At 38.2% G+C, this 21,061-nt stretch overlaps 1 protein-coding gene across 11 annotated transcripts in view; it reads left to right on the forward strand.

Annotated features, from left to right (window-relative positions):
• The window catches only part of EHBP1 (EH domain binding protein 1), a 225,849-nt gene that overhangs the window by 75,275 nt on the left and 129,513 nt on the right, over positions 1 to 21,061 (forward strand). For all 11 annotated transcript variants that reach the window (XM_069787443.1, XM_069787444.1, XM_069787445.1 and 8 more), the window contains exons 6-7: positions 13,063 to 13,244; positions 16,895 to 17,034. In XM_069787443.1, coding sequence (XP_069643544.1) covers positions 13,063 to 13,244; positions 16,895 to 17,034 — 322 coding nt within the window. The remainder of the gene's footprint in view (positions 1 to 13,062; positions 13,245 to 16,894; positions 17,035 to 21,061) is intronic.

Here is a 21,061-nt window from a genome sequence, read left to right on the forward strand (position 1 = left end):
GTTTCTTTGGGACATAAAGCTCTTACTGCCCAGTACTTGGTGAGAAGGAAAAAAAGAAAAAAAAGGTGTATCAAGTTTTTTGCAATTAAAAATCTGGAAAAACTTGTTTAAGAAAATGTTAGCCCAAGAACACGCATCTTTTGTCAGTATAATATGCAGCCTTGAACACAACTCTTTTTATCAACAGTACAGTGTTTCATATTTAATCAACATAAAGTGAAGTGGTTCCTTCACATGAATGTAACACAGATCAAGTCTCAGCCAAAGCAAATAAAAGAATGAATGCTTTGTTAATCATCCATAACTAATTTGTGCATACACAGAAAAAATGAAATCTGTTTTTGACAAGAGCTTTTTCATAGAAGCAGCAAGGGAGAATTGAACGTGTAATGTGCATTAGTAATAGTGAATAGCAATGGGGAGATCTGAGATGTTTGCCTGGGAGGACTTCTATTTCTTGATTGTAACAACATTTAACAGAAACCTAAGATAAGAGAAGGGAGGAGCCTTTTAAGTTATTTGCCACAATATAAAATGACAAACCTGTGCTGAAGCAGACATGGATGGATTCTTGTATGCCTTGCCATATATTCATAAGTATTGCAGGGAACTGCCACATATCTCTGTGACAAACTCAGCTAAAAGATAATACACAGTGAAGAAAATGTTAAATGCATTGCTTCTTTGCACATGCAATATGATTGTGTTGCTGTAGTGACAGTGTGGTTATGGTTGATGGGGCAGCTTCATTACAAGCCCCTGTTTTCAGGCTACTGCAGCTTTAAAAAAAAATAAATACACATTCGACTGAAATTTTTTATGCTTGTCAGTCTTGAGGTGAATTTTACTTGAAGTGCAAAGTTAGAAGAAATCCATTTAGCTGTTTCCCTTATTGAAACAAATTTGGAGGGATGGATGGGCTTTTTGAAAAGTTGAGGTTTATGTTTATTGCAGAGCTGCATTTTGGAATGCTTTGCGTTTGTCCTTGCTGTTAAAATGTAGATTATGTTGTTTATAAATATATATATATATATAAAAAAAATATATATATAAAAGTAACTCTACCTGCACCATACACTATTCTCACTTTTGTGTGTGCATAGGGTGTGACAGCTGAGTTGTCTTACATGCGTGAGCATGCCCCTGTTCTAGCTTCACACAGATCTTAATTTTCAGCTACCTCCCTTTTACCCTAGTTATATACCTACCCTTTGCCCCCTGCTTCTTCCCGCATATGTCAGATTCAGATCCCACGTCAGCAGTACAGCATTGGCTATATCCGTAGAGTCAATACTTTTTTTTCTTTCTTTGCTCTGTAGTGGGAGGAGTGCTGCACACAGGAACCATCACTTGCAAACCACACTGCTCTTAGATAACAGCCTGGAGTAGATTTGCATATTAAAGTTGTCTCTTGGAGTTTTTGTCCCTGATACTGAGCTGCAGGTTTGGATAAAAGTAGTAGTAATAAAGTGGCATGGGCAAGAGAACTGTATGTTTGTACGAAGACACTTCCTTGAAGAGCCAGCTCTTCCAGAGTGAATTTTGTGATTGGTATCACAGCCTCGGAGCTGTAAGAGTTACAGTTGTCTTGAAGCGTGTCCTCTGGGGTGGTAGCTGGGAAATTCAGTGAGAGGGAAGGAGAGAAAGAGGGAGCAGCACCAGCAGGTCCAGTAATTTCTCTATAGTTTGGGGGACTTTTCCAACTGTGTTACGTCCTCTTGGTGTTATGTATTTTGATGTTTTTGGCACGTGCTTTAAGTGAAGTTGTGAGTAAGAGGGAAGAGACAAAAAAAGCACAGTCATGAATTTAATAATGGAGATACATTGGTGCTCCAATAATAACTGAGACATTCACTTCTAATAACATCATGCTGGTTTCTTTGAAGTGGCTTTTTAGCCTAAACATAAGATATTACCAATATGATAAATAATTTGATGCAAGGACTCTGGTTCTGACAAGGAGAACGGTCATTGTGTGAGCATCACTCACTGCTCAGCACACAGCCACCAGGCATTACAGACCATCCATCCATTCATTCAGTGCTTTTCAAGTTAAGGTCCAACTTCCAGTACAGAAACAATATAACGTAAGAGTCATAACATCCTCGCTTGACACTGTTAAAAGCTTTTCTGTGTCATAAGCCTTGCAAATTGTATGTCATTTAATATTGTGCAGTCGCTCCCTGGAAGTTATCCTCGGATAATAACTGGTTGATGACACACTGGTATTTTATAAAACCCATTTAAACTGGTTTTATCTTTGATAGATAATTAAGTCTAGACAATGTTATAAGCCATCTGAAAATACAATATTTTCTGGAAAGGTGAATGAAAGTATGTAAGGTCACTGGAGCAGTTAATCTTTTGACGTTGTTTCTTCTTTAATGAGTGTTACCTCAAAGTTGCTTCCTTGGTGGAGATGACAAAGGAGCTGAATGATGTGTTTACGTTTGCGAGTCTGTTTAAATAATCTGGAGTTAATTCTGGGGTCTGTATCATGTGTGTCTTCCTGCACAGCATTTGTTTCCTCAGGACAAGGCTTGCAGGTAGGCACGGCCCGATGTATAGAGCTATAGACCTTTCAACTCACATTAAATATTCACTGCTGAGCTTGAGGTATTATTTCAAACCCACCTTTTTAATGTCAAAGATTCTGGGTCTTGAAGTGACACCAGGAGAGAATAAGGAAATCTAGAGGCTAGAATGGAAAGTGAAAAGAAGCTGTAAGCAACAGAAGGGCCTCTCACATCTGAAACCAACAATAAATTTATTTTTCTGCTAAAGACTGTCTTCTGTCAGGGGACACTAACTGGACATCTCTCTTGTCTAACTATTTGAAGGTTCAGTAGTGCTGTTCATGGGATATCTCTGCACAGAGCAGGTGAGCAATAGAGTGAATCATAAAAATGGAAACTTCCTGCCAGGCAAATAGAGCTAAAGTGCCAGGCACTGGTAGGTGAGCTTAAATATAGATTTTATAACAGGTATTGCCTATTATTTAAAACCAAAACCAAAAAACCAGGAAACAACCTGTGAGTCCCTGTAGTCAATACATGGAAAAATGTGGAGTTATGAGTTGCTGAGCAGTAAACAAAGTTGTGGCTATTGAGTCAACTCCCCTATCCTCCCCCCGGAAGGAGGAAGTCTCGCATAATAGGTGTTTCTTACTCCAGTTTTAGCTAAAAATTTAGGAACCAACTTTATCATCTGCTGTTTCTCCCCTTCTAGCATTAGGTAATTTATCTGTATTTCTACTTTGTTTTGAAGCTGACTCTACAAAAGTACTGTGCTGTTATACAATGAACACTTCAAAAGCAGGGAGAAAAATAAACTGAAACCAGGGGGAATACTGTTTGGAAGTGCCCCAGCCGAAGCAGAGCACGGGAGTTGCTCTGAGGCAGACAGCATGCTGTGAAGGATCCAGCTCAGTGGCACACAGATCGCAGAAAATGAAGGACTATTATTTTCTGCCAAACTGCCAGCCCTGCGTGCAGCGCCTTTCCCAACAGCCAGTCTCACCTGCCATGTATCAGCAGCAGCTCAAGCCCAGACTTCTTTAAATCTGCTCCTTTGAGAGCAAAGGTTTGAGGATTTAAACAGCCAGTTGGTAGTAACAAGTTACTCTGCCAACTTTGGCCGAGCTTCCTTGAGCTTTTGTCCTGCATCCACGGCAAAATTAAAATTCTGTACAGGAGTTACAGTAGGACTTACACTTACAGTTTTTGCTATCTAAAAATTATTTCATCTCAATGGCTTTTGCTTACTAGTGATTTATGTAGTAATACACGCAGATTGCACATAGCTGCACTATGTACCTTAGCAGGCCCAGGAAAGGTGGTCACATAACTGGCTGCTATAACATTTGGGGCTAGGAAGGGAACAGACAGTCCCTACCATGCAGTGATCCCAACAGGAGAGAGCAAATGGCTGCAAAAGGGAAGCAGAATACCAGCCAATATTAGGGCATTAGTGAGCTCAGCATGTTGGGCTCTAGGCCTTGCAGGAAAGGATGTGATTTTTGTCGCTGCTAAGTGGTACGGGATAGTCAAGTATTCCAGGGCTCCTGAGTGGTACAACATAAGTATCTCTGCAAAGATAAGCCAAAATTAATGTACTTTTACAAAGCTACAGTAGTGTTTGCATAGAGCATAAGGACAGACAGAGTTTAGCAGGTGATCAAAGGCATCTAACAGTAAATTTAAACCTGTCCTTAATGGAAAAAGAGAAGCTTGCACAGCATCTCTAGAGGAAGCGATCTGAAAGAGTAAGGAGGAAAAAAGCTACAAATACTAGACCAAATGTTTCTCAACATCAGTTATCAGTTGCATTGCATCCTTCTGTGGGAGAGTGTTCAGGAAGTGTTCCTGTTTTACTAAACAGTCTAAAGGAGAAAGCAATGAAGACTTTTTAAATGGACACATAAAGCAGTTACCTACATCCTTTGCAATGTTGAGTATTTCAGGGTTCTATAGTTCTCTACTACTTATTAAAACTGTCCAGCCCACCTGTAAACTTTCCTCTGTTGCTCTTCATAAGCATCAAGCCCACTTTTGAAGGAAAAACCTGTCTCATACACATAGTCTATTAATAATTTGCTTGACTAAAATTTTGGTCGTGCACATTTTTTTCCATCTGTCCAGAAGTTGTCCAAGAAGCTTAATAGTATTTTTGTTAGCAAAACAAGACCTCCAAATTTTCTTGGTGGTAGTTTGCTTAGTGTAGATGAATTACCTCGATTTATTAGGTATGATTTCACTTTCTAAACTTCTTATATGATGTTAATCTTTGGAGATTTCCAGAGTCTGTGAATGCAAAGGATTAGTCTGTAAAAATGAACAGTTTGTTGTTACCCACAGCAGGTTGCTTGAACACACCCATAGGTATGATTTTGGTCAGAAAGAACCTTTCACTACATATCTCAGTCTCTCAGGGTGCTAGTGAAATCTCGTAGGGCTGTCCTAAAAGCAGACCATAAGAAGACAGTAGCTGTAGCAGCATATTGTATTTTCTCTTTGTTTACTGAAAGCATTGTCTCTACTGGTGCTAAGTAAGAAGCGGTGTGTTCTGCTTCCTGTATAATGTTTCATCAATCTAGACGTGTTATAAAAAATTGTCATGTTGGTGTTTCTGAAGTAACCTTTTAGCCTAAACCTAACATATTACCAATGTGATAAATAAATTGACACAAGGGCTCTGGTTCTGACAAGGACAAGGGTCACTTTGTGAGCATCAGAAATATATATTTATAGAGTCAAGTGTAGCTGTTTCAACATTTATATATATTTTTTATTTCCTTCCCAGTCCTCATGTCTAGGGCTCAGACTGTTCTGGTATATGCAGAAATTTTTAAACATTAAATTCTCCATTCAAATGCATCATAATTCTTAATAATGTTCTGGATACCTTGAACCATTATTTGCTTTTAAACAAGTTTTCAGCACAGATCGTGCTGCCTGCATACCGTCCTCCAAATCTTCTATCTGACTGTCTAAATTATTTTAACTGACATAGTTTCTAATTTACTCTCTCCAGTTGAGAGAGCTCCCTGTAGCTTGTCTATTTTAGCATTTAATTGCTATATACTCTCACAAATTAAATTCTGTAGTGATCCATTTTGCTCTGCCAGTGAAGCAGTGATCTTTTCATCTAAGCAAGATGGCGCTTGCAACTCAGCCGGCAGGGCTGGCATCCAGTGTCAGGAGAGGGAGAACTTTCTGATTTCCTCTCCTGTGGTGTGTTGTGGCTGTAGGGGTGGTGGGGTTTGTGCCAGGGGACACCTTTCCTTCAAAACATTCTCCATTTAATTCTGAAGCAAAAGGAAAGCAAAATCCTCAAAACTTGTTCCTCTCAATGGATGTTTACAGCTAGAAAAATTGCTTTTCAGATTATTTTATGCCCAAGTGTGCAGCAGAATGCTCCTCTTTAAAATCTGCATATCTTTGCGAGTTTTTTAGCATTTGCTTTTATAAAAAGTGAAAAGGCAGCCTCTAAAAATATTACTCTGTACATCCTCTGTTTCTGGGAAAAAGATAGTCAAAACTCATTGTTTCTTTTGACAAAATAACAATATCCAATTAGGAAACTTGTCTTCCCCTGTTAGGTCTTTCTTGGACAATGTTTGCACAGTGCTTATGCATTACTTAATCCATTTCTGTTAGAGAGGGACCATTTAGTATCTAAGTAATTAAGAGCTACAGTACTTTTTGATCTAGTTTCTGCTGAATGGAAATATTTTACTGTTTTCTCAATGTGTGTGTATCAAAAGAAGGGCACTTGAGTTTTGTGGATTAAAGACTGCAGTGCAGCAAGGGTTGAAGGTCTGTATAGGCAAGCTGAGTTCAGGTGTGGAGAGGTAAAATACATTCTGCTGTTTTCTATGGGGGGACTCTTTCCCCAGCCCAGATAACCCAAAGGAATATACCCCGTGAACAAAACCTGGCCAATATTTTGATTCTGTGTAACTCTAGAAGTGTGAAGCCAGTTTAACAGAAAATACAAAGCTGTTTCTTACTTATTTGCACTTCTTTAATTAATCTTGACTAAGACTTACCAGGCAGTTGGTAATTACAGGACACAAGGTTGTTAAAAAATACATTTTTAAGGAAAGAAGGCTGCGTGAAATTTGCATTATAGCATTATTTGGGTCTCCCTTAAATTAAGAGGCTGAGTTCAGACCTTTCATCTGGAGATATTAATCTTTTGACTTGCTTCATTTGGAAGAGAGTTGGGCGCTGTTTAATAGTGACTGTCATCTGTGATCATCATCTTCTGAGTAAAAATGGGCTGGTTTACACCTGTGGTGCAGATTATGTGGTCTTAGTTCCTTTATCAGAGTATTTTAGTCCTGTTTGCTGTGAAAGGTCTGCTTTAGTAGGGAAACATGGGGATGATTCCTAGAAAAGGCTAGTGGTTCATAGCGTTGCTTCACGTTACTCTCCTTGTAGAAAGAGATCAGGCTATATGGATCCTTTATGCTAGGCAGATCTTTACGTAAGGGTCACGCTTATGATATAGTAACTTTTGGGATGACTGACACTGCTCAGTCATGAGTGTTGTGGAAGAGAATGATGCATGGTTGCATTATCAAAAAGACAGAACTTTGTGTGATAAGCGAGTCTGGTCCTGTAGCTGTGACAGTAAATGCAGCTTCATTGGCTTCATTTGAACTGACTGCGGTTTGGCCAGTGTTAATTTTCTCTTCTCTACCCCCAAAATTTGTAATATGATGGTAGTTTGAGGGCTTGTGGAAGTAACTTAAAATGCTGTAGAGGGATAGTGTTGGGGACTGCTCCTTGAAAACCCATGCATAACTATTTAAATCCCTGTTTGCAGTGTATATCTGTGTACATACTATAGGTCTTCTGGCTTTGGCATAGCGGAGTGCAAGGTGTTCTCATGCAGTGAGAGCTCATCCCAGCTTGACCCTGCACTACTTATAGCTATGTCGCTTCTAATTTACTTGATTTTTTCTCACTTCGGAGTAGGTTCCAGTTGACTTGCATGTTGCATTCACATATCCCTGCTAGCTCCTAAACCATGGGTATTGATGCTACATTAAAGGCCAGACGTCGGTTAGAAACAGCCACATCAGTAATGGCACAAACGGATTGTACCTCTGCTGGTATCTGAGGAGACAATGTTTTTAGAGTCTGTACAAACACATACAGTGTGCTTAGAAATTGGGAACGACCTGAATTCATTGTTACTAATATTCTTCTGTAGTAAAAAGGAATGCAACTTCTATTGATTTACATAGTATTGCTTGCTCTGCATATTTCTTTGTCTGAGTTCAGAAATCAAAGTACTCCAGGGTATTAGGAAGTCTTTCTATTTTCTACATTAATTTTTGTTTTGCTAGCTTTGAGCTCTTCTTACTCCTGATATTTGCTGGGTTTCCTAAAGTACCAGGATACACAAGTATCAGCCACCCAGTCGGAATAGTGCAGAGCCACATCCTGCTGCTACCCCAGCTGTCAACAGCTGATACAGCTTGGTGTAGTGCACAGAGAGGGTTATTTCACCCTAAATATGGTGTATGCTGGAGGCATTTGAGGGACTAAAGGGAGTAGTAGGAGGAGACTGTCAAGGGGGATGGAGTTGCTTGTGAGAGGAAGGCATAAAAGCATAGAATACGAAAGCAAAAATTCCCCAACACAGCAGAGTATTCTGGAGAAGTGTTGCTATATGTTTATGTGTGGTTTTTACTCTTCTTTAGTAAATTATAACGATCACTTTGTAAACAACATATGTTGTAAATAATATACAGGTTTCTCAGAGCCTTTGGTTGACCCAGCACAGCCATTATTCTGTTATGCAAGAAGATAGGCTTCAGTAGTTTCTGCTAACATACAAACTAGTTCTTTTTTAGTCATTTATTGGTGATTTCTGAAAGAATTCCTTTTTTTCTCTATGCTGCTTCTCTTGCTAGAACTATATAGTAACAAACATGAAACAATAAAAAAAGATTGTTAACCAATTTTCCATGTATTATCTTATGAACCAAACAGTGCCAATTCTCACAGTAGTACGTTTGAGCTGGAAGATAACCTAGAGGTATTTGTATTTTACCACTATTGTAGGTTATCTTCTATCTTTCTGTGATATTCAAACATCATAGTTGATTTTATTTGCATAATGCATTGCCTTTCTTAAAAAGTAAAGAGTTTCCAAATTACTATTTTCTTACAGAATGAACTCCATCTTGATAGTTAACTGTTGTAGAGTATTTTGTCACCTCTCTTTATTATCACATGGATCATTTCCCTCTTGTGATTTCAAAATTGACTTTTCATGGAGCCTTTCACAAAATGTGATGTGGCAATTCTGGCAGTCACATGTATGTAAAATACCTGGAGGCATAAATGAGCCTTACACATTTTAAACTTTGATTATATAGTCAAAATTGGAAAGGTTGAGCAATTAAAGTATTTGCATTGGAATTCCTGCTTTACCTTCCACAAAACTCCATGTGCTCATATGAGACACAAGTAACACCAGGTCAGACTTTTACTATTAAATGGATGTTATTTATTTATATCATACAAAAGTGTGCTTCTGTTTGAAATAACTCTTTCCAGCCTACTGCTGAGCTGTTCCTGTATACCCCACTCATAGGTATTTCTCTTGGATTATTTTGTCTGTGCTGATTTACAAATTATTTATTCTTCTGCAAGAAAATTTCTCTGTGCTTCTGGGGTAACTCAGATTGTATTATATGAAGCATGTAGGTTTTTTTGAAGAAAACGTTACAACCTTTGTAAGAAGTGGTTATGAGCATGTTCTGACATTTAAAGACAATTTTTTAAAAGTTGGTTGTATGTCAGAGTAGGAAACATAATCCATTCTGAAATCATTCATGGACCTTGAGAATATCCTTTTCAGGGGCAAAAAAGAAGTTTCCCTGCCTCTACTTATATACCTAAAACCATGTAAGGCCAAGCCTATAAAGCTTAAAAGGAGAAAACATTGCAACACTTCTAACGTGCTTAATTTTCTGGGAGAGTAGGAGGATGTACTTAAACTTGCATGTTAAGGAAAATGAAAGATCAGGGACTGTGTATTTTTTTTTTGTTTGTTTGTTTGTTTTTTTAATGTGATAAATTTACAAATTTGGATTTTTATAGGCAATTGGAACCTGAAAAGTCAATTTCTGTCTTCGGCCCACAAAAAGATTATGAAATTAATTCCTTTCTCAGGAAGACTGAACTTGATTGCCAAGTATTTCTTACTCTTTACAGCACCTCAGGATATTTAGTGCTAAGAGAATCTTCTTGCACATGGCTGGCTTCTCCCCTTTGTAATGGCACACATCTGCCTGCACTCGTCTCCCTCCTCTACACCAGCTAACCTCAGCAGATTTCACAAGGAATTGCTGATGATCATCTTCACTGGGAGAACTTTGCCTCTTCCTGGTTCAGGTCTCTTATTCACTCTCTGATGCACATAATCTGAAGCTACAAATGGCAAGATGATAATTTATATAATAAATAGGTATTAAGTGAAAATGTAATTCCACATCATTCCAAAATTCTCCTGCCTTGATGTCCGTGTCCAGCTTTTGGATGCTTGTAAGTTTAATGCTCTGTTTTTTCTCTTCACTTCGGATTCACCATTGAACTGGTCTTTGAGTTGGCTTATCTTGTTTGCTGTGACTTTTTTAGTAAAATCACCTTGCTAAAGACAACATGCATCTGAGTTATCAGACAAGATGGTGTGTTTGTAAAAAGAGAAAGTAGCTCTGCCCCCAAATACACCTTCTGTTTTTCAGAGTCACTGAAGCATATTTGTGTTCCTTAAGATACCTCCCCAGGGACCTCGCAGAGGTCTGTGTGTTGCTCCCGTAGCATAGGATGTATCTAACAGGTGAGCCAGCACTGAGAAGGCATTGGTAGCTACACAAGGAAATAATCTAGGCCTTCATTAAACTGGGGATGTTTACAGCTGCTGGGAAGTGATTTTCATAGTCAAACTGAGAAGAGTACATCAGAGTACAGGCATGGTATGGCTGATCAGTGATTCATCTGGAAGGCTGCAAGCAAATATCACACATTCATGATTTGTTCCATCTAAGATCTGTTTCTTGCTGGGTGTAGATATACTTGATCTTTTTTGGGGTGTTTTAATTGATGAAGGGGAGTGAGGACATGACAACAGACATGCATCTTTAAAAAGGAAAAAAACACCACCGCACTTTTTTTTTTTTTTTTTTTTAAAGGAAAACCTAATTGTATAATTCGGGAATAATGAACAAATGAAGAGTCTTTCCATGCATTCGAGTTACATTGCTAACTATAATTTCAATAAGAATAACTGTGATATTGTAATACAGATTTTAAGACCAACTAAGGTATAATTGGTTTTTTTCTGCAAGCATAAGCTCATCCCAACTGATTCAAAGAAGAGTCAAGTCCAAAATGTGACAAATGTTTCCTAATCATTATAGCCCACCAGTGGAATATTTTCCTTTGGCCTGACTGCAGGTGTGGGCATATTCAAGTTAGAACCATACAACCATAGAACAGCTCAGGTTGGAAGGGTCCTGGAAAGATCATCTGGTCCAACCTTTTGTGGGAAAGGAAGCCTAGATGAGATTTATCTGTCACCCTGTCCAGTCGTATCTTGAAAACCTCCTGTGATTGGGGAGACTACCACATCCCTGGGGAGGTTGTTCCAGTGATTGACACTTCTTGCTGTAAAAAAATGTCTGGTTTGTATCGAGATGAAACTTCCTGGTGCAACTTGTACCCATTGCCACCTTGTCTTCTCCATGTGGCTCCAAGTTACATTTTAATTTCTGGTTGCTCCTGTTCTGTTTGGCAGAAAAACATATGCACTAGCATTGGCAAGTAGTTTTTACCATACCAATTGCATAAATACTTACACACCACATTATATATGGCAGTTTTCTCTAAAGATACTTAAAAAGAATAACTAGAAGAGGTTTAAGCAAACTTTCTTTCTATTCACCTTGACCACCATTTTTACACCATAGTATGAATATTGAAAATTTAACTTTATGAAACAAGGTGCTGTTAAGACGCAAACTGCTTAGGTACATTTACCTGGAGAACACGCAAAAAAGAAGTGCTGCGTGTCTCGCATTGCTTTCTGAACAGGTGCTGCAGTAAATCTTGCATTCGGTATAATGAGTTATAATGTTTAGTTATTCTAAAGGTATGGTACAATAACAGATTATTGTTGTTCATATCTGTGTAATAACTGAAACTCCCTGATCATACTTTCCATTTTACACATTGTCAGAACCTTGGACCATAATCTCGCTCTTAGATTGACAGTTGCGGCCAGGGAAAGAGCACTAGTATTGTTTGTGACAGTCACATCTGTTCAACTTGATTCAGTTGAGCGTATTTGCATATTCTTAAGTATTTCTTCTGAGAGGGCCTAAATCCTTCTCAAGTGTTTGATGCATTTTTGAAATTCATTCATAAGGTATCTACATGCACTAATAGTTCTGCATAATGTTGCTGTGCATAATCTGACAGATAAGGCTAGTTTTTTAAACAAGGTATTCTTTGGGGATGACATATTACATTCTGACTTATTCTACTGGGCAGAAATGTCAAGTACTTTGAAAAAAGATGCTTGAATGTTTTGATTGAATTAGTATTCTTTATTCAACACAAATTGTCAACTGCAGCAAAATGTAGTCTTATTGGAGAACATTTTTCAAAAGACTTAACAACAGGGCTTTTTTGTTTTATTTTTGTTACTGGAGCTTTATTACATATAATCATTCCTTTGCTGCTGATGCTGATATTAGATGGAACAAAAGAGTAGATTCTTAGATGCATTTTCGATAAATTTGGCTGAATTGTTAAACTGTGAGCAACACCTTTATCTTGAAATACAACTTAGGCTTTTGAAATACAGCTTAGGCTTTTATCTTTCTCTTTTCTTGCTTTTTATTTTTTCCTTGCAAAATTTTTATCAATATTTTTGGGACCATTGTCAACCTTAATTTCAGAAACCTGTCACTCTTGATAGTACATGTACAACACTAGTGAGAAGTACCATTGCTTTGAAAAATACTCAGGCATTATATCTGAGCATTGAACACAGATAGTTAAAAATATTAACTTGATGGCCTCATACTATTACATAAAGAAATACATGCATAGTCGAAACCTATGTCTTCCATAGGTTGGAAGTCCTAGTCTAGGACTATCCAAGTTTGGACAAAAGTAGTCCAGTTTGCTATCAGAAGGAATGGAGATATATTCCCATTTGCTTAAAGGGATATGTGCTGTGGATGCTACTACAACCTCAAGCCATTAAAGACCTAGGATCTTATATGGAAGACCACTAATCACAGTGAATAGCCTTTTTTTTCCCATTGCACTAAGGAGGTGTTCAACCTTTAGTGGCTGACCTAGTTTAAGAAATGGGTTTCTGTCTCTAGAAAGGACCATAGCAATCCCTGCTGCCTGTGTACTTGAAAAAAGAATGATGCAGACTTAATAGGCGTGGGTTTTGTTTTATGCACACGCAGGTTTTAGTGTAACAGCACCTTTTATGTTACTTTTGTTTTTCCTTTGCTTTCAGGAATCTCCTTCTGGACGCAGAAAAGCGCTTGCCACCAGCAGCATCAACATGAAGCAATATGCAAGCCCCATGCCTACACAGACAGATGTCAAGTTAAAATTCAAGCCTCTGTCTAAGAAAGTGGTATCTGCCACACTACAGTTCTCTTTATCTTGTATTTTCCTGAGGGAAGGAAAAGCCACGTAAGTTGTTGGGGTTTTTTAAACCAGATAGCCTGCTCTGTGTTGCTTTTCAAAAAATTCTTTGGATAAAGAGCTCTTTTTGTATAGAATGGCAGAATGTGAGAGTATCCTTCAGCATACCATCATTCCTGCATACTTAGTTTCTTAGCTGAGTAAAAGTCGTTTCTCACTCTGATTGTCTTGTGTTCTTCAGAGACAAACGGCTTGTCCTCTACCATTATAGACATTTTAAATAACAGCAGCTTAAAAATATCTACAGGTCTGAAATCAGCAGGCGTGTACGTTTGTGTGCATGTGTGTGTTCATCCAACAATACCCTTAGCAGACTGCAAGGGAAATGTGGGAAGGAAAACTTACTTCTATTTCATCTATTTATGTTTCACAAAGAATGAAAGAAGGACAAAGCCAGTTGTAAGGTGAAAGAGGGTGAAGACTTTGGGTTGAACACAAGAACATCCTGTGAAAAGTGTTCAGTTGGGCACTGATTACCATTCCCCTTACTCACTTCGTTCTGTCCCTTATTTCAACAGCCTTTGGAGGGCAGAGGATACAGATATTTTTGCAGATCCTATAACCTCTCCTGCAATTTCTGTCAGATTCAAGATGTCAGATGTTGACAACTTCATGTGGCTGGAGGATGGATCGTTTGTCACCCACCCTGTTTTGCTTTTCCTTTCTGTCTCTAGAATATGGGAATGTGAGAATGGCAGAACAAAAAGAGGTAGATGGGGAAACTACCGCTCTAGTGGTTCTTTTACCTCTTTTTAAATTTCTTTTTCCCTCCAAAAGGCTAACAGTTTACTTCTAGCTTTCAATATTCTGAATGCACTTGTAGACATTGCCCACTGCAATACAAATGCCCCAAAACTGTTGCATGAACAGCTTTCCGGACTGCCATGTTAAGGCATACATTTTGACACAAAAAGGCTTTTTGTCTGCATGCTTTGAAAGCCACAGATGCATTAATTACTACTAATTTCTATTACTGTTTCCCTTCTCTGATTAACTGTTGTGAACCACATTTTGATATACCATATAAGAATGATATTTGGAAGTATTTAGCTGTGGTTTAATATGGTATTGCAGCTGAAAATGTGCATGAAGAAGTCAGTATCTGATAACCTCTTAACTTTTTTAGAACAGCCAGCATCCATGAACTATACAGTAAATGGTTGCTAGGCTCTTAGCAGTTTTTGAGGCCATAATTTGTAAAAGCTGATCCATGTAGGATCATATATACCTTCCTCCCATTAAAATTGATAGGTTTCATGCTGAAGACTGTAAGTTAACAACAGGGCTTTAATATTGCCCTGAACCAGGGACGGGAAAAAAAAAAGTTGCTGTTTTTGAAAGCATTGGTTTCCAGTATGTGTAAATAGTCTTATTGGTCAAAATGCAAGAGAGAATTCAGGTGTCAGGATACATGAACATGCGAGAAAAGGTAGCTAGGCCAAGGTTTGCTTACATCTCTTACAAACTGTTGTAGTTCCATAAAGTAAGATGCACTTTTAATTTAATTTATGCATTTTATAAAGAAAATACTGCAACCTGTTGCTATGCAGTACCAAAAATCATCTTATTTTTAAAACACAGGAAAAAATATTATGAAGTATGAATACAGAAAGGGCAGCAAAAAGAAATAGTACTTTGGAGATCTTTTAATTTCTAAACTTTATGTGAACATGTGATATACAAGATCTGTGTGCTAATGGCTCCTGGCTTTTTGTCTTCAGTGCATAAAAAAGTCTGCCCATCAATGCGGTTATAGGATGCTACATTTTTTCCCATGTGCTTAAAGAGTTAATTTAACCTGTTGGTTATTAAAACAGGAAGATGAAACCTTGAGGTTTCTGCATGAATGGAAAGGTCTTTGTGACTTCCTGATAGTTACTTATTTTATAATTATTATTATTAATACTTTTTATAGAAGTACTTAGTTGTCCTGTGTAACTGCGGGTTCTGTAGTGCTGATTACTTTGAACTCACACAGTAGGAAATGATTGCCCCAAAGAGTTTCTGATTTTAACAATGTGTTAAATCACTGAGTTTAACCCCATGTTTTAAGTGTCTGTTTCTGTGCATATTTGAGCAATGATTAGTACCTCATTTTTATTCCTATAAGTGGTACCTTTAAAATAATTTGTGTAGTTTTCTTGGCATTGTTAGGCACAAAATCTGTGCATCTGGTTTTATCACGATCAACTTCAAAGAAGATAGAATAATTCGGGTTGGAAGGGACCTGTAGATGTATCTAGTCCAGCCTCCTGCTTAAAGCAGTCAGTTGTGTGATCAGACCGGTTTGCTCTAGGCTTTATCCCACTGGGGCTTGAAAACCCCCAAGAATGGAGACTGTACCACCTCTCTGGGCAACCCACCCCACCACTTGTTGATGTTGACTATTCCAACTTTTTTCTCACATCAGATCAGAACCTCTCTGGTTTCAATCTATGACCACTGTCTCATCCTCTTCCCTTGCACCACTGTCTTCTCAGCAATGCTGGCAGGCTGCTGCTGCTAGGTCCTCCCAAAGCCATCTCTTCTCCAGGCTCAACAAGTCCATTTCCCTTGGCCTCTTTTCATAGGGCAAGTGCTCCAGCCCCCAGCCATCTCAATGGCCCTCTGCTGACCTTGCTCCAGTTTATCAACACCTTTTCCTGTACTGTGGTACCCAACACTGGACAAAGTACCCTAGATGCAGTCCAACGACTCCAAGTAAATGGGGTTCATGACTTCCCTCAGTCTACTACTTGTGGTCCTGTTTTAATGTGTCTCAGGATGCTGTTTGCCTCCTTTGGCTGCCAGGGCATGATACCGGCTCTCCTTCAGCTTGCTCTCCACCAAGATCCCCAGACTGTTTCCAGTAGATGTGCTCCCTAGCCAGGCAATCCCCTATCTTATTGTAAGGAACCAAAAAAAAAAAAAATTAATCCCAATAAACCTATTGAAATGGTTTTAAAAGAGAAGAGGTAAGGCTGCCGTTGCTTCAAGAATGACATTATGCACTTAAAAAAATCTTGCAATTTTATGAAACAAATGTAGAACATCCATTTCTCTGAATCTTTGCCTGCTGTCATCTTTTCATCAAACATATATTTGATATGAAAGGTACAGCTATGTGAAAGATATATATATATGCGCAATACAGTCAAATAAGAATTTAAATTGGCCATTGATATGTAATAGTTTTTTATCTTGTTAATGAATTCAGATATTTAGAAAAGGGATTTTAATTTCTGTAACATGGTCAGGAGTGTGCTTGAACGTAGTGATAGGTGTCACATGCACCATAGGGACAGTAGGCCTGACCAAGCACTTTCACTTTAAGCTAAGATGACCAGATAAGTGTTTACTAGCATTTCTGGGCTGGTTTAAAATTTTAAGCAGCAGTCATTAAATTGACTTTTAATGCAAGGCAGCACTGTTTTTATCCTTTAGAATTTTGTCAATAGAAAACTTTCCCTTCAGAAATTAATGAACACGAGTGTATTCATTTTATTCTTTCACTATATTCAGGATTGGATCTGAGATCAGAGACCTCCCTGAAGAAAAGAAAACATAAAAATATTTAAAGGATTTGTAATAATGTGGTAGTATCTGATGTGGTATTAACAGGTTGCATTTTAATGCCTGCTTTGAAATTTGTTATTTAGGGATGAAGACATGCAAAGCCTGGCTAGTTTGATGAGTATGAAACAAGCCGATATTGGAAATCTAGATGATTTTGAGGAAGACAATGAAGAAGATGAAGAAAACAGAGTGAATCAAGAGGAAAAGGCTGCAAAAATTACAGGTAGGTTTTGCCACAGGGATGGTAAAATATTATTCCTTTGCTAATTGCCAGCTGCGTTCCATGGATTTTATCCTTATGCTATATTTGTATTTAACTTTAAAAAATATCCCAACCAAAACAAAATTTAGGATAGTTTGATTGAAGAGAGACCCATCCATAACTCAACAAATTTTAATATTTGTGAATTTAAGAGTATTAATTTGTGTGTGTGTGTCCTGTTTTTAGGAGAGCATGCACTAAGTAGGTAGCAAGATGGAGGGAAAGGGTCAGTGAGCGAGAAGGCAAGAGGATGAACTGAAGTGAAATAATGAAAATAGTCTGTGAGAATAAGTGCAAAATTAGTTGTGCCATGGGTAGGTGCTGAGGTTCTGCTCAATAACATGGTAATTCCAGGCAGCATACTTCTGCCTTTTGGTTGGGAGTGTCTTGTGGAAATGAAATCAGGAGTCCATTAAAGGACTTTAACAGAATTTGACAGTAAGGATGTTTAAAGTGAGATAGTATAACCACCTTTGAATTGCTAATGAAAATGCTTAGGGTGTCTAGGATAGCTCAACTAATTGATGCAGGTCAGATCCAAGACGTGATGATGTTAAATTGTTGGTAGAGATCATTATGTAGTACTGCTCCAGATGATTTCTGAAGGAACTCTTAGCGTAAAAGAATCAGGAAAAAACAGATTAACTTCTAGTGCCAGCCTTCGTGACTGCCACTGCTCTTTAAAAATGTCTGCTGAAATAAAGGGATCCTTCTCTAAGGTGGGGAAGAGCATCCCAAGCAGAGAAGTGAATTGTCACATCTGTTCTTGAAAATCCAGAGGAATGTTAGTTCACTGTTATGAAACATTACTTTCATTGCTTCTTTTTGAGCTTTCGTTGCAATCGAAAGGTTCAGCCTGAAGCAGTTATTACTTTAATGTTGTGAAAGGATGCAAATATGTTTTCTCCATGCTTTACATATCCAATTAAATGTTTTCTACCCTGACCAAATCTATACTTAAGCTGTATGTGTCTGGCACAGAGCAGATGGGAAAGTCCAGAATGAAATATTTGAGATACACAGATATGTATTCTTGATCAGGGAGCAGAGATATACCAGTCTGGTCACACTGAAAACACTCTACAAGGTTGTCTTCTCCTTTCCTAGTGTAACCAGAATAATGCATGTGCGGGTCAGAACACCAAACAAACTAACATGTTCACCAGGCCATCTGATAATCACAGAGAAGAGAAGGACACATAAAGTAGAGGCTATGTAAAGTCTCTATAAACTACTGTCCGGAAGTGTTTTATTCAGATATGCCTAGATACTGCATTGAGGACTGCTACAGAAAACCCATGTGCAGAAGGACAGTAGTTGAAAAGCAGCAGATCTTGCTCCTCAACTTTATTGATTTTGCAGCGTTCAGCATCTAAACAAGCCAACAAATGATTCCTGAACAAGCAAAAAGCTGATGTAGGTTAGACTAGTCTGTCCACTATACTTTGGCTATGTGGTGAACATCCCTGGAGATAGATGGTGAAGGGTGAGCTGTCTGATGTGCAACACAAGGTCCTAGCTCGAGTTGTTTTAGAGGCATTTCAGCTTTTCCATCTGTTGTTGTAAAGGCCAAAATTGTCTGTTCTAAGCAAACATTACAATATCTGCTTGAAAAGCAGAAGCAATAAATACTTCTGAACTACACTATATCTGCTCATTGTTCAGTCTGTTCTGATACTGTTTTCTAATGATACAAGATGGGAGGCTTGGTTTTTTTGTAGATGCATCATTAAGGAAACCTGAGGGGGGAAAGGTCAGCCTTGGACTTTTTCTTCTTGTGTTGGCTACAACAGCCGAGTTGCTTCATTAGCCTGGTTAACTTTTCCCACGTTAGACAAGGAGAGGGATGAGAGGGATGTTGAAGGAGAATGAGTGCACGTAGTTTCCGAAGCAAATGGGAGAACATAAAACATAGGACGGTAAGTAAACATTAATAAATAAAATGTAAAGGATCTATTTCAACATGTGTTCAAGACTGATTTCACTGGCAGTTGGAGTGACTCCTGCAATAAATATAATGAATGGGAAAAACTAAAACACAAGGAGAAGAATTGAGGAACCAAGGGAGAAAGAGGTAGGAATTGTTGCAGAAAAATAGGAAGAAATATAGAAAGAAGGAAATGGTACAAAACTGATGTAGTGAAGTACTCTTTCTAAAATTTCTTTCAAAAATAATTGTGTTTTCTGAATCCCATAAAGTTAACTAAGGAAATTACATAACCCTTTTGAAAGCTTGCTGCTCCCAACATTTTCTCATCTGTTGCCATGTTAGGGTATTGGCAGCGGAGCGAGCTGGAATGCCTTCACTGAGTCAGAGTCCCCTGCGGCAAATCACTTTGCCTTGATGCGCCTGTTTTCCCAACTGTAAAATGGGGATACTGGCTATAACTACTTCACAGAAACGATGGGAGTATTACGTGGTTAATGTTTGTAAGCAAGCTTTGAAAAAGTAAAGTGCAAGTAGTAAAGCAGAAGGGATTATTATCCTGCTTTTGACTCAAGGTCTTCTCACAGAAATGTTGGATGACTTGATGACTGAAATGCTGTCATTCTCAAGCCACACCTGCAAGAGGTGCTGGAAATCTTTATCACAGACACTGTTCCTTTTTGCAGTGTACAAAAGTTAATTTTCTTTATTGGGCCCAAAGTTAGTTTTATAGATGAACAAATATATCCACCACTAGGAGATCAAGGGAGACCTGCTGAATGGGGCTCTAGATGGTGCCGGTGAGTTAGGAAATGCTACATCTCTTCCTTGACGTGTTGCCTAACTTTGGGTAAGTATCTGTGCCTCTGTTTCTTCAGCTATGAAATAAGTGGCGCAATACTGACCTACCTCAAAAGCACTGTGGAATTTGGTGTGGTCAACATGGGAGCTGTTGCCATACAACTGACCTTAAGATCAGACTGAAAGATGTTTTCCATTCAAAGCGCTACTTTCCTCTAAAAAAAAAAAAAAAATCTTCCTCCATCTTGGGCTTTTCCCCCTTCCTTCCCAGTATTTCTTGTTTAATTTTTTCGTGTGTAAAAGCTGTATCTCCACCTAACTGTTCTGTTTTGTGTAAAGTTGAAAATTATGTTTGTAGCCATGAAATATGTTTCAAATATTTTGTTTCTACACTATTAATATAGATGAATTTAAACCTCCCAGAATTATCCTGTCATTAGTCTTCAGTTGAATACAAGGCATCCCAACATACTTGAAGAACTGCGGCTCATAAATGACAAACTTAGGGTAGTAATAAATACATTATTTCTTTTAATGTTTTAATTGATACTTAGAGCCTCATGCTGAAGTTGATAGTTGCCTCCTGTTCCATCTGCACAAGAGCACGGTGGCTGTCCTGGGGTGCCACATGGACTCAGGAATATGCACATGTGCTACCTATTGCAGGAGTCTGAATCCCAGCATATTTCAAGAGCAGGCTTCTGGAGAGCAATATGCATAACCCTTTCTTGCCATTTGCAAAACCATACGTCTCGTGTAAACTTCTGATACATTTACTCTTTTTTGTTTGTAGCACCAAGCTGCTTAAGAAAAAAAAAAAAAGCAAGAGAGAATGAAAAAAAAAACCAAACCAGTGATTTATATGATGTACTTGTAGACCAAGCTAATGTATGTTTGTAGATAATGAGATTTATAAAAGATAATATAGGACATAAATCTCCCAACCTACCATTTCCACACTCCAAAATATGACATAAACCATTTAACATTGTAATGAGAGACATTGTAGTGCATATGGGTGTTTAGGTTGGCAGATGGGACCAGGTGATTCAGACCACATCAAAGATTTCCCTCTTTTTAAAGCTCTGAACTTAATTTGTTATTTTCTGACAATAAAAACTGAATTGTAATGGTTTTGGGTTTTTTTTCACATGCTGGCATAATAAATTGTAAATCATGTCAGCATCTCAGCCTGTTTTAAACTAGTAATTCGTTTGTACTAGTGTTTATAAGGTCAACTCTGTTTTATTTGAGTACAGC

Source organism: Haliaeetus albicilla, chromosome 7, assembly GCF_947461875.1.
Source record: "Haliaeetus albicilla chromosome 7, bHalAlb1.1, whole genome shotgun sequence".
Lineage (NCBI taxonomy): Eukaryota > Metazoa > Chordata > Aves > Accipitriformes > Accipitridae > Haliaeetus > Haliaeetus albicilla.